Source organism: Leptidea sinapis, chromosome 20, assembly GCF_905404315.1.
Source record: "Leptidea sinapis chromosome 20, ilLepSina1.1, whole genome shotgun sequence".
Lineage (NCBI taxonomy): Eukaryota > Metazoa > Arthropoda > Insecta > Lepidoptera > Pieridae > Leptidea > Leptidea sinapis.
Window position 1 is genome coordinate 6,906,646 of NC_066284.1, and position 14,637 is coordinate 6,921,282.

At 39.1% G+C, this 14,637-nt stretch overlaps 2 protein-coding genes across 2 annotated transcripts; both read right to left on the minus strand.

Moving 5' to 3' along the window:
* Positions 1 to 243: 243 nt before the first annotated feature.
* LOC126970198 (uncharacterized) lies at positions 244 to 9,175 on the minus strand. The gene is made up of 2 exons (XM_050815982.1): positions 9,025 to 9,175; positions 244 to 810 (listed from the first exon to the last, which is right to left on the minus strand). The coding sequence occupies exons 1-2, from the start codon at positions 9,149 to 9,151 to the stop codon at positions 320 to 322; spliced, it is 618 nt and encodes a 205-aa protein (XP_050671939.1). The 5' UTR covers positions 9,152 to 9,175; the 3' UTR covers positions 244 to 319.
* A 3,557-nt stretch (positions 9,176 to 12,732) lies between these two features.
* On the minus strand, positions 12,733 to 13,441 carry LOC126970197 (uncharacterized). The gene has a single exon (XM_050815980.1). It carries the CDS (start codon positions 13,414 to 13,416, stop codon positions 12,793 to 12,795), a length of 624 nt encoding a protein of 207 aa, XP_050671937.1. The 5' UTR covers positions 13,417 to 13,441; the 3' UTR covers positions 12,733 to 12,792.
* Positions 13,442 to 14,637: the final 1,196 nt, after the last annotated feature.

Sequence of the window (14,637 nt, forward strand, 5' to 3'; positions counted from 1 at the left end):
ATTTTAAAGCAGGTAATACTGTTTTCATCGTGAAATAAAAAGATGGAGAGATTAAGCCCCAAGACTGATATGTGGAATCAGCACCTAACGACACTTACAGTACTTCAATTGTGAATTATTCTGTATTGCTTCCAATTTTATGTTGTTATTTATAATATTTTTATGAAAAAAAAATTACTATGCTAAAGATACAGCCGTGTAACTTGTTTGTGTATTATATATGAATGTTACTAAAAATAAACGTTTGTATTTTGAATTCATTTATTGTAAACATATTATGTCAAGTTTGTAAAGAAGGTATCGCTGTAGTTTTTAATTCTCAGTATAAGAATGGAGTTGCGTATGTGATGTGAGAGAGCCGGGCTACGGGTGCGGAATAGGCGAGGGTTGGGTGGACCAGTGGACCACGAGCGATGCTGACGTGGCTGACGGTGGACAGCGGGCTGACGAGGGCGACAGAGCGCTTCTTCAAGAGGTGAGCGCCGTCGAGAGCCTTGGCCGTGTAGTGAGCCGCGCGGTCCAGGTTGACGTCGAGAGTATCGAGGGGCCTGCCGTCAGCAGCCAGGATGTCGGCGGGCTGGCCGGGCGCCAAGGACAGGGGTCCCCGGTAGTTGTAAGGCTGGAGCAGGGGCGTGGAGTAGGCCAGGGGGGCGACGAGTGAAGCGTAGGGGGTGATGAGTGTGGACCGTTTCTTCAGTAGGTGCACGCCGCCGTCCAGAGCCTTGGTGGTCAAGTGCGCCGCGCGGTCCAGGTTGACGTCGAGCGTGTCGAGAGGGCGGCCGTCGGAGCCCAGGATGTTGGCGGGCTGACCTGGAGCGAGCGAGAGAGGTCCTCTGTAGATGGAGGGCCGGTAGAAGGGCGCGGCGTACGCTATCGGGGACAGCCACTGGGCAGAAGCCGCCACCAGCACACAGGATAACACCACCAGCTTCATCATTGTGACAGGTTGGTCTGTGTTACTCTCGAGATCACACTGATGCTTTCACGATTGTGAATATCGTTTATATACACGCCAACTTGTATCATAATACTATTACTAGGGCGTCACCGGAACACACATATTGTTGACCATGAAGGGAACTACTTTTGATAACAAATAAAGATCACTTACTTGATCAGTGAATTCACAACCGCACATTCAAGACCACTGAAAGTTCAAATCGCTTATTATCCAGATTAACAAATAATTATTAAGTAAACAAAATGCTGTTTCATTTTCAACCAACTTCAAAAAGCGCCTCCTGTTCTCAATAATGTATGTACACTGATAACGCTGAGATTAATAATCCGATTTACATTTTTTTAGTCCCAAAAAAATTTGATATGGTTTGGCCCAGTACTTTTCATTTTATGAATATTTTTGTTTACGTGGATGATATAATTAGAGTTTGTGGACGGTTTTTAGGAGTTTTCATTTAATTAATTATATATTATTATTAAATATCATATGTATATATATATATATATATACACAACCCGTGTCCCGATAAATGGGTCTTAGGCTACCTGTCATTCAAAGCTAACAAACGTTCTTCACGATATTTCAGCGTCTCACAAGAACGTGAAATAGATGACAGAAAAACAAAATATCTTATAACTATATTTACAATGCTATGAGTCTATCGGTTCGGAGTAGTGTACCAAGAATACTGGTAGCACTTCCGCGTTGGATAGCTAGACTGATCCGATGACCGAAATAGCTGCCAGCGCTTGAGTTTCCAGCCCTATATGCAGTCGAAGCAGCAGCCCCAGCACCAACTGACGTAACTTGGACATGAGAAGGATGGCTCCTTCTCACTCTGGCGAGTGTCGACGCAAGTAGCGTCCCACACCAGCGCCCTTCCCCTTGCCCAAGCCACCAGTGCAATTCAATCATTCTCTTATAAAGAATTTTTACTTTATAAATATTTTTTAATTATATCTAAGATATCTTAAATAGTCTGTAAACTATATTATTGTAACTTTATTAAAAGTAGATATTCAAAGTATTCGTATTATGGTGTCATCCATATACGACTGAGTTCACATAAAAGAAAGCTTTGTTATTAAAGACATATGACTACCTGGCTACATAAGTCGTTTTGTTCAGAACCATTTGTCTTGGATGTTGGGGCGCCCTAATAATACTGGCGATTGGTCAAAATTTATCGATTCGAATCGAATGCCATCACATTCTGTATATGTGACGATCATCCTGAGTGGCGTCTCGAACAACAGGAACTTACCACAACTAATCGGTACTCTGTGCAAATACCAAACTGTGGGATATAGTTTGTATGAAATTGTAATGTTTTATGATTAATATAACTGCTCTTATCAGTATTAAATATTAATTAATAGTGAATATTACAATTTGTTTTTCTGTAATAAGTTCTTCTGCAATAAGTTTACAAGCATTATCACGGTTGGCTGTCGTGCCCTTTTAAAGCTATGAAATTGAAAATATTTTCGTCAATTCTCAATTCCGAAAAATATGGCGTGACCGTAACATCTCACGAAAAACTAAGATGAGGCTAGTCAACACTCAAATATTTTCTATCTTTAGCTATGGGGCTGAGACATGGGCACTAAAAAAAGACAGAGATCGGATTTATGTCTTTGAGATGTGGTGCTGGAGGAATATGCTTAAAATCCCATGGACAGCATTCCGCTTCAACCAATCCATCCTTCACACTCAAGCTGTAAAAAACAGACTCTCATCCATCAGCCTCCGTAGAATCTTAGAGTTCTTTGGACATATCACCAGAAAAGATAGCCACAACTTCGAACAACTGATCGTCTGACCAAATCCGCACATCTTTGGGTACCTTCATGACGCACTGCACGTAGCTAAAGACACACACAGATGGCGAACTATTGTCAAAAAGTTGAATTAAAAGGAACATACCTAACATAACATCCTCCATGTTTCGTCAATTTACATGCAAAATATGTTATCGAGTTGTCTACATAATAGTTATTGACCCATTAAGAATACCTACTTCCCTTTAGAGATAGAGTGCTAAATTCTAGTATTCATTACTTACTGTGAATTTTAAGTGGAAATTCTGCCCAAATACAGTGATTACAAGAGTTATCAGAGACTTTACTTCCAAGTGCTTTGAGAATTGAGAACATTTCCTAGAAGTGAGACTTTGTGGAGATAAAGAATTATTACAACTGTCATTTTGGTACAGGCTCCATACTAATGCTTAATTGTACCGTAATTGTTACTTTATTTAAGAGGCGCAACGTGTATTGAAAATGAACGGTCTTTAAAGGGAATTCTCACAAAACACCCACTTTTGAGACTTTTTTATAATGTGTGCAGATAACTTGGCAACTGAACGCTTAGTGGCCAAGGTAAACAGATCTATCCTTTTCCGCTTACTTTCATTTCAATAACCTATTTACGGATAGCATTGGACTATAACTAATAACAAACTATATTGGACATAACTATGGATAGATAAGATCTTGTCATTTAACGGTGATAGCAATTTATCCGTTACTAGAGGTACGTTATTAAAAACGGCCGTAAATTAATACGTCTAGATAGACTATGACAGCTGTGAAAACGTTGAAAAAATAGACTATAGAACTAACCTCTATTTTGAGCAATTCACGCACACTAACACAAAGCGTCATACAAATCGCGGGTGTGAGTCGTAGCTTGTCAAATAGAATTTAGCATACTTAATATACGGACTAGTAAAAAAAGAAGGACTCCGCGCCGTGATATTAGCAAGTAAACCTTTATGGTAGCGTGTGTGCGGTAACGGGGTATACCAGTTACACAATTTTTTCTCTCTTAAATAATTATATATCTACAAATACTTTCATATTATTGTTTTCACACTTTTTCACAACGCACGACGGCATTTTTAAAATATTTTGTTGCGACGCAAACTGATCTGTCACAGACGATGGCAAATCTCATAATGGCGGCCGATCGGTTTGTATTAGTGTATGCGTGGGGCTATGTATTTACACGTTTACCGGCTTGTTTTGGTGCCTCACTGTTTTGTAAGGTGACACGGAGTCCTTATTTTTTTACTCGTCCCTGACTTAATGTTGCAAAAAGGTGATCAAACATAATATGTTAAGTCACAACTTTTGCAGCTTAGTCAGAGACTAATTACATCTTCTATATTCTGTTTGCAAATTAAGGCCTACAGCGATAAGAAATGGTATTGTTTAATTACTTAAATATTATCTACTTTGTACTTTGAATTGTCGGGGACCCAGTGTTCTGTGAACGGCTGCATCACTTGGTGTTGCGTAGAGACGTCGCGTCATTGTGTGTCTTCTATCGCATTTATCACGGGGAGTGTTCCGAAGAGCTGTTTCGCCTGATTCCTGCCCCCGAATACCACTTTCGCACGACAAGCCACAATTAATAATTAGGATATCATCCCCACCATCTGAATGTGTGGCAGTACTTCACAGTGCGGTTTTCAAGGAGCTTTCTTCCACGTACTACAAAGCTGTGGAATGAGCTTCCTTGTGCAATGTTTCCGGGACGATACGACATGGGTACCTTAAAAAAAGCGTACGCGTACACCTTCCTTAAAGGCTGGCGACTCTCCTGTGATTCCTTTGGTGTTGCAAGAAAATGTGGGTGGCGGTGGTCATTTAACACCAGTTTAAAAAAGGCCAATATTTACAATGATATCTACTGATAATGGCTGGACCAGCCATCGCGTCATGCTCGTTAACGGGCGCTTATTGTAGTGCCTGGTCGATGCTGTCTATTTTTTTATGGAAATGGACTACAAACGAGCGAGTAAAACCATATGGGTCACGTTCACTCAAAAATCACAAACCATGACGGTTCTATGTCAATTCGAAGTATCTTTTACAATAAAAGGGCAATTTCGTACGTTACCTACTATCTTAATGATAATGCATTATTGAGACGATCTATTAAATTCTTTCAACCGAATATGCTCAAACTCTTGTACCAATCTAATATGGTCATGAAAATAAGGTGCAAATGCCGTGTTAAAACCACTTTTACAACTGCTAGCAATATATTTTGTATGTTCGTTGGTGTCAAATCATGCAACTTAATTTTAAATCTGTTATCTTCAACCAAATAAGCTAAAATTATAAATTTCTGCTCAGATAACGGTGATAATATATTGTTATTACAAGAATGGCATGGACTAGGATAAAAAAAATTGCTGATTTCTCTGATGTTGTGAGATAATGTGGACAGCGGTGATCACTTTACTTCAGGTGAAAAGGATTTGCAACACATAAATGAATGATTTTGTTTTTTTTTATATAATGAATATTGTATATTATTTAATCAAAACAAATCTTATAACTATATTTACAATACTACGACTACATAAAATTAAAACTATCATTACGTGGAAGCGTACCAAGAATACTGGCAGCATTACCCCGTTGGATAGCAAGGCTGATCCGTTGACCGAAATAGCTGCCAGCACTTGGGTTTCCAGTAGCCTTATTGAGGCGCGAAGATAGTATTTTGAACATTCTCCGCGCCTCTGGGCCCCACGGGCCAAGTGTCTCGACACCAAACGGCACAAAGATGTATGACTCACTGAGACCAACATATTTGCGACGCTTGCTGTCTTCGGCAGTCGAAGCAGCAGCCCCAGCACCAACTGACGTAACTTGGACATGAGAAGGAGCCAGAGTGTCGACGCAAGTAGCGTCCCACACCAGCGCCCTTCCCCGTGCCCAAGCCACCAGCGTCATTCCATCAGGACGCTTGCCATCGCGGCGGGTAATACCATTTGGCTCTAAAACAGCTGGTATATTAAGAGCGGCAAATGCCCTGCGGATGACTTCATTAATGCTGGCGTGACGACTGATACGGCCTGCCGATTTTAGGCAGGATAACCCGTGGCGTCCAAGAGCATCTACCTGAACGCCACATCTACATTGATGTGGTTCATTCAGTTTTATACCTAGCCGGAGTGATACGCATATTGACAATGTCATATTGTCAAGTAGCGTTCCAATCGGCGCAGAAGGCAAGGCTTGTAACCAAAATCCCGACTCATTTTCTGTCACGGCCAAAAGACGAGCACGCTCTGTTATGTCAGTAGATGAGATCAAAAGATCATCAAAGGCTGACTTACAAAGAAGTGCGTCCCATGCTTTTTGACACTTTAAATCGTCTGGAAAATTTTGAATGTTTGCAATATTTAGCCAAGCATTTTTAGCTTCGTTCAAATACACAATCTCTGAGTTACCTGGTACATGATTTACAATTCTAGTAACCAAAGGCTGCGCACTATGAACTGAAGATAGAAATGCTGGTAAGGCAACGCCCGAAACTTTGCGAGTACCCAAACCACCAAACCGTATCGGTAAAGAGGCTTGAGACCATGCACGATCTGTAAACGCGCAATTCAAAATGGTTTCTAAAATATTTTTAAGTGAAATATCAATCACATCAAGCAAATTTGGAAATTTCCATAACGGGCTAGACCTTAAGAGGTACGTAAATTTTGGAACAAATAAACAAGACCGAATAATAGTTAAGGCCATATGAGAATTAATTAAATGAATTGTTCATAAATTAACAGCACAAATATAAATAATTCCGTGTATATTTAATTAAAGATGCCGGTTTTATTGGTCAGTCTGACTGCGCTCAAAGTTGGCTCTTAATGAGGGAATCCCTCAACCTCTAAAAGCAGACAATTTGAATGAATCTCTTAGCTTTGTTTAGAAAAACGAGTTTACCAATAGGAGGCTCCTTTGCACAGGATGCCGGCTAGATTATAGGTTGCCACAACGGCGCCTATTTCTGCCATGAAGCAGTAATGTGTAAGCATTACTGTGTTTCGATCTGAAGGGCGTCGTAGCTAGTGAAATTACTTTGTATATGAGACATAAGATGTTCAGTTTCATTTATCCAGTAATTTCACTAGCTACGGCGCCCTTCATACCGATACACGGTAATGCTTTCACATTACTGCTTCACGGCAGAAAAAGTCACCGTTGTGTTACCCATAATCTAGCCGGCATCCTGTGCAAAGGAGCCTCCCACTGGTAAAATATTGGTAATAAGGCATTTGATTTTATTATTTTTAACACTGTTTTCTCATTAAGTATAGTGTCTTAAGTTGTACACAGACAATTTTCTAAAACTTCAGGACAAAACTGAACTTAAGTTTAATTTGAATGGAAACAAGGTTTTCTTATTTAATTTTGCAACTGTCATGGTACCAACGTTGCTCTTATAAAAAATTATCTCTATGTATTAAAATTTGCTATCACAGTACCCAAGTATAAGGTTGGTTAAAAACCTTTCAATTATTGAAAGATTAGCCCCCTTATTCATAATAGTCTTATAACTTAAAGCATTGCTAATTCTCACTCTGTCTTCTTCTATTGACCTCAGTTAGAATGAGAAAAAACACTCCTTAGCGGCTGTTTTAAGTTAGCGGACCATTATGAATAAGGGGGTAAATATTTAAATAATATTTTATTTTATTTCCCGTATGATCAATCAACTTGTCCCATCGCCAGATTATCGTTGAATTTTGGGACACTTGAATATATACCTCTATATATTGTGGGTTGTATTAGTTATTAACCGACTTCAAAAAAGGAGGAGGTTCTCAATTCGTCGGTATGTTATCGTTTGATAATTCTTTTTTTATTTCAAAGCTGGTGCTTCCTGAGTGGTCCCATTGTAATTTGGTCCAGATCTGACAGTGGGATGCATGAGAAAAATCATAAAAGTCTTAATTTTACTTATAATACGTGTAGCAACTTGAATGATAAATTTACGAATAACTCAATATCGCGCCGACGGATTTTGATGATTATTTTTTTATTGGAAAGGATATACTTCAAAGATAGTTTGGTGAGAGTTTGGTTAGGTTCTGATTACGAAATCCGTGGCAAAGTAACGGAACTCTTCAATTAAGCGCTTACGTTCATTGTTGCACACAAAAATTTAGTATATCTGCACATATTTAGACAAGTTGTTAGTTAGTGTACTTCAAATTCACTAAAAATCAAAAAATGAAAAATTTTTAACAAAAAAATAACCGACTTCAAAAACACTACTCCAAAACAATAGATATAATATGCACTAAAAAGAATAAAAACAATTGCGTATTTTTATACAATCTAATTCTAGTTACGATAATTATAATTTTTGGAGTCGATGTCATCCAAGATAGGCTTGTAACTACATACATAGTTATAGGTGAGATGTGCTTGAGTCGTGAGGAGGTGAGAGGCGAGAGCGGGGCGCGGCGGAAGGACACCGATTCCAAAAATTACAATAATCGTAACTAGAATTAGATTGTATTAAAATACTCAATTATTTTTATACTTTTTTGTGCATGTTTTAACTATTATTTTGGAATAGTGTTTTTGAAGTCGGTTTTTTTTTTGTTTTTTCTTTTTTAGATTTGATATTATAATAAGAGATATGTTATATTAATTTCATCAGTAGGTTGGAAATTAAAACAAATAAGATTTTGTTTTTAAAGTATATTACAATGTGAATATTATTTACATCAGCTAATTTTCAATTGTTGTAGTTTCAGTAGATGCGACCATAGGGAGTTGCGTATGAGATATGAGAGAGACGGGCAATGGGTGCTGAGTAGGTGATGCCGGGGTGGACCAGTGGACCCCGAGCGATGCTGACGTGGCTGACTGTGGACAGCGGGCTGACGAGGGCGACAGAGCGCTTCTTCAAGAAGTGAGCGCCGTCGAGAGCCTTGGCCGTGTAGTGAGCCGCGCGGTCCAGGTTGACGTCGAGAGTGTCGAGGGGCCTGCCGTCAGCAGCCAGGATGTCGGCGGGCTGGCCGGGCGCCAAGGATAGGGGTCCCCGGTAGTTGTGAGGCTGGAGTAGGGGCGTGGAGTAGGCCAGGGGGGCGACGAGTGAAGCGTAGGGGGTGATGAGTGCTGACCGTTTCTTCAGGAAGTGCACGCCGCCGTCCAAAGCCTTGGTGGTCAAGTGTGCCGCGCGGTCCAGGTTGACGTCGAGGGTGTCGAGAGGGCGGCCGTCAGAGCCCAGGATGGTGGCGGGCTGACCTGGAGCGAGCGAGAGAGGTCCTCTGTAGATGGAGGGCCGGTAGAAGGGCGCGGCGTACGCTATCGGGGACAGCCACTGGGCAGAAGCCGCCGCCAGCACACAGGATAACACCACCAGCTTCATCATTGTGACAGGTTGGTCTGTGTTACTCTCGAGATCACACTGATGCCGACTGATAAGTGCAATCGTCTTTTATACTTGCATCATATCGCTAATGAAGGGCGTCACCGGAATACATCGTTGACCATGACAGGACTACTTTTGTCTCAGTGTGACAGTTTCATTATGTATCGGCCACTTTTAAATCTTTATCTTAAGTTATATTTATGAGCTATTTAAATTACTGCACTAATAATATCTCTTGCAAGTATTTTGTATGTGTTGAGTTATTTAGCAACATGATTGTTATTTTATTTTAATCTAGTTTATTTACTATTTATTTACTAGAAGTATTATATTTCTTTGGTTTTTGGCAGTGTATAAGAAGTGCATTTTTGGATTTCCATATCCGGCTGTGTATCAGCGGGTTATATCTCATTAAGCACAATAGTAAGATAGCAGAAGTTTTGATCGAGTACATAATAATACTACCCCATAATAACATTAAATTAAAATAAGTGTCTCAAGTTCCGAATTAGTTTAATTCAAGTCCAACAGACATTCGGATCCACACCCATTATCTTAACCAATTAAAACCTATTTGAACTGTACTGGGGCATCACACAAGGACAGTGTCATAATATGCCTAAAGAATGATTCACGTTACACCGTCAAACAAACAATGTCAAAAATAGTATTTTTGTAGTGTAAACTTCTTTAGCGGCGTTGAGCACTTTTCTTAGGATGGGTATAAAATGTTAAACTCGCGCGCAAAATTCGTAAGACAGCCGTTGAAATTATGGATGAAAGTTGATTTAGCTGAGAAATAGACTTTACATTAAAAAGTTTATCTAGTAGTAGTTGAAAATAGGTTCGGTAGGCCATAACAATTATTCGATATTTTTTTTTCGATTTTCTGTTCAGATATTCTTATTATCGCTTCAAGTATCTATTTATAGCGTCGCTCCTTGTGAATATTGAATGCTAGTAAGTGTTATTTTAGTATACAATTTATTAAGTGATTCCTCAACTTGTTGCATGTATTTTGTACACAGAGAATGAGTATCGTGAGTAATAAAATACTGTTTAAGTTGTTATATGATTTGAATGATGGTCTGGGAGTTTCTTATCAGTTCTTCTCCCCATGTCAAAGTCCCTTTACGAACTGATGTAGTTTCATGACATTTACCAAGTGTTGTTGCAATATGTTATGCTATTGCCCTATGGTAAATAAATATATTTCTAAAACTATGATAGTTTAATTTAATATCAAGGTTAGATCATTTATTAGATTATTTTCATATTCGATTTACTTGTAATTTCTATTCCCTATACTCTATTATTTGCAGCTAATCTAACACGCTCATATCGCGTGTGGGTGGGCGCCAAGTATAGTGAGAACACAGAGGTACGATGCGGGGTTCCGCAGGGATCCGTCTGCGGACCTGTTTGCTACTTGATGCACGTTAACATCTTGTGCCACGTGCTGCGCCATTGCTCATCACACACTAAGTTCGCGGATGCCTGTGCACACTGTGCGCCGTTACATAATACGTATCTATAATTATTTAATAATATAGTGAGACTGTACGATCCCTCACTCAAACCTTCTAGACGGCTTCAGAGGATAATGTATATTTATGAAATTGTTTTTATTATTATTAATTAAGAAATAAACAATAATTCTGTGCATTTATGGTACTTTTCAATATACTATATTATGATAAATGTTATGCCACAATAACGAAATACCTAATTGACACAGTAACGAAAGCTTTAGCCAGATCTAAGGACTAAACACCTAAACTCCTGGATTTACTATCTAAACAAGAGAAAATAAGGTTAACTTGAAGTTAGAGGTGCCTAGACCCGAATTGTCTATCACATAGAAGACCGAAATGCTCCAGGAGCAAGAGCTGAACCTGGAGCATATGAGCCATTTCGGATTTTGTGAAATCGCAAGTCTTGAGAGTACATATTTCTGGGCTGTATTGGATGCAATACAGAAGGATATGGTAGAATCTTGATTATTTGTGACAACTTTTGTTTTAATTTTCCTTTACTACCATGGCGTTTCTCGCTTCAATAGGGCAACTGGCAACTCAAGCGCTGGCAGCTATTTCGGTCAACGGATCAGCCTAGCTATCCAACGCGGAAATGCTGCCAGTATTCTTGGTACGCTTCCCCGTAGTGATAGTTTTAATTTCATATAATCATAGTATTGTAAATACAGTTTTATTTTGTTTGAATAAATTAATTAAAACCAATGTAAATAAAACAAAAATGAAATTTAAAACTGTAACAGTTTAGTAGTTATAACAATAAACAATTAAGATATTTTGTAATTAAGCCTTATAAAATTCTCGCTCGAAGTTATTTTCGTTATTGCGTACCCAAAGTTGCACTATTTTTCGGAATTGTTTAACTACCGAAGTAGTCAAATTATTTCGCATCGCATTTGCTGCGCTTATATTTCTTGCTTTGAGTTTTACAGGGGATAACCCAGGCGAAACATCGTAAACTAGAAATTTCATGTGAACCCAGACATAGAAATCAACCGGCGTTAAGTCCGGACTCCACGCAGGCCATGTAAAGTGTGCTCCTCGCCCTATCCAACGATTACACGCAATATGTTGTATCACAAATGTATTGCGACGCTGATCTTCTGTGACAATTAAATTATAACTTTAAAATTTTATAAGGCTGACACTAACTACAACATAACTAAACATAATGACAAACATACGTATTAAAACATTAAAATTGTGAATAAAACACTCATACATTGATTGATAAACGGCGTAGCGGCACTTTTGAACTTTTTAGAAATTTAGTGAACTTTCCCACTCCAATAATGTTCATTGTGGTAGCTAGTAATCCTATCTTAATCGAATTTAGACAAATCGGTCCATAGGACTTTTCAAATAGATGCGTCTTCCAAATCTGTATTTAATATGAATCTACAGAATGTAACTTTATAGAAAAACTTGCACATGAATATGAAGGTAGGGATAGAATCCTTCATTACGCACTGTAGACCACGCTTTATACTGTGTTGCAGAGAGTCGTACGGCGACGGGTGTTTGTCGATATTTTTGGTTCATCGAGAAATTATTGCTGGCTAATTCTTCGTAATCAACAACATGGACTGGGGTCTTCTAGCATTAGTTGGTAGACTCTGAACAATACCAGTTTCTTGGATTTTTGATGAAGTTGCTATTTAACCGTTTTTAAAATTCAGAAGAAAAATTGATACTTTTTTTTAATTAACCTTGGATGTTACAGTTTTGACTTTTTTTGGCTAAAAAAAAAAACATAATAATTCAAAGGTGGTCTAATTTTACATACTGTATATGGGGTTAAAATTATAACAAATAGTAACCCCTATCACCTCCTAAAGGAAATAGGTTGATTTAGCAATCGTGCTGTATTTGTGACGGTTATTGGATCTCCTGGCTCCTGGTGTTGCAAATGTCCAGTAAACTCACTAGTTGTCATCACGTAAGTCTCCTGCCAGTTTGTCTACTGTTATAATATAATATAGTAAATAACTAACAGGTACGTTTAATAAAGAAGACTATCGCTAGCTTGGAAATTAAACTAAATCAAATTTTTGTTTTAATGTATATTACAGTGCGAATATTATTTACATCAGTACGTCAGTAGTTTCAGTAGATGCGAGCGTAGGGAGTTGCGTATGAGATGTGAGAGAGACGGGCTACGGGTGAGGTGTAGGTGATAGCGGGGTGGACCAGTGGACCCCGAGTGATGCTGACGTGGCCGATGGTGGACAGCGGGCTGACGAGGGCGACAGAGCGCTTCTTCAAGAGGTGAGCGCCGGTGAGAGCCTTGGCGGTGTAGTGAGCCGCTCGGTCCAGGTTGACGTCGAGAGTGTCGAGGGGCCTGCCGTCAGCAGCCAGGATGTCGGCGGGCTGGCCGGGCGCCAAGGACAGGGGTCCCCGGTAGTTGTACGGCTGAAGCAGGGGCGTGGAGTAGGCCAGGGGGGCGACGAGTGAAGCGTAGGGGGTGATGAGTGCTGACCGTTTCTTCAGGAGGTGCACGCCGCCGTCCAGAGCCTTGGTGGTCAAGTGCGCCGCGCGGTCCAGGTTGACGTCGAGGGTGTCGAGAGGGCGGCCGTCGGAGCCCAGGATGGTGGCGGGCTGACCTGGAGCGAGTGAGAGAGGTCCTCTGTAGATGGAGGGCTGGTAGAAGGGCGCGGCGTACGCTATCGGGGACAGCCACTGGGCAGAAGCCGCCGCCAGCACACAGGATAACACCACCAGCTTCATCATTGTGACAGGTTGGTCTGTGTTACTCTCGAGATCACACTGATGCCGACTGATAAGTGCAATCGTCTTTTATACTTGCATCATATCGCTAATGAAGGGCGTCACCGGAATACATCGTTGACCATGACAGGACTACTTTTGTCTCAGTGTGACAGTTTCATTATGTATCGGCCACTTTTAAAACTTTATCTTGAGTTATATTTACGAGCTTATTAAATTACTGCACTAATAATATCTTTTGCACATATTTTATGGGTTGAGTTAATTAGCAATATTATTTTAATCTAGTTTACATTAGAGAATTATCATATTTCACAGTGTATTAGAAGTGCGTTTTAAAGGTTCTATACTCGAAGTGAAGGAAACTCTATTATTTTACTGTTACTCTTCTTTCCGTCCGTATTTTTCTAGTAGCATATATACCAAAACAGTATATATCCAGGGTGGTTTGATAAGGGTGGTGATGGCCAAGTCGGAAACTACGAGACTTAGAGGAAATTCGTGGAAGGAGTCATGCCCTCGATTAATAAGAAACCAATTACTGCATATGTACTAGTAGTACTAGTTTTTAAAATTTCTTGAACTTTTGACGGATATCGACCCGAATGAATATTCAAAAAAATTACAGACTGTATTATTGAACCAATGGATTCTGTTGTTGATAAGGATCAATTGAAAAGAGCAGGTGAGACCTGCATCTGTGAGAAATCTGTTAACTTTGAATGGATCTTGCGATCTAGTACCAAGTGTACGTATTCTAAAATTTTATCTTGCAACATTTTCGGAGTGTTGAGCAAATTTCGAATAATTTTATAGAACGCAGTCATGTCTTATACAAGTTCCATATATTTAGTAGATACAAATACGGAGAAACGTATAAAAATTATAAATACATACTTTTAAATTTAAATGTTGAATTAAATGCTAAAAATTAATAAAAATGAAGTTGTGAAAAAACAAAAATCAAATATTTTTAAATATGTATTGTTTAATAAAAAACTAATTGCTATATAAATAACTCTCCATATTTAAATATGATTCTCAACGGTTTACACGATTTAAATTTAGTGCTTATACTATACTTTTAGAAATTAATTACTACTTAGCGTGCATTAAACAACATAATCGTGCAATTAATATATGAGAAAAAACTTGTAAAAATAACCGCTGGTAATATTATGTAAGGTCAAGTCGCGCATCGTCTTTACAAATTAATAATTCATG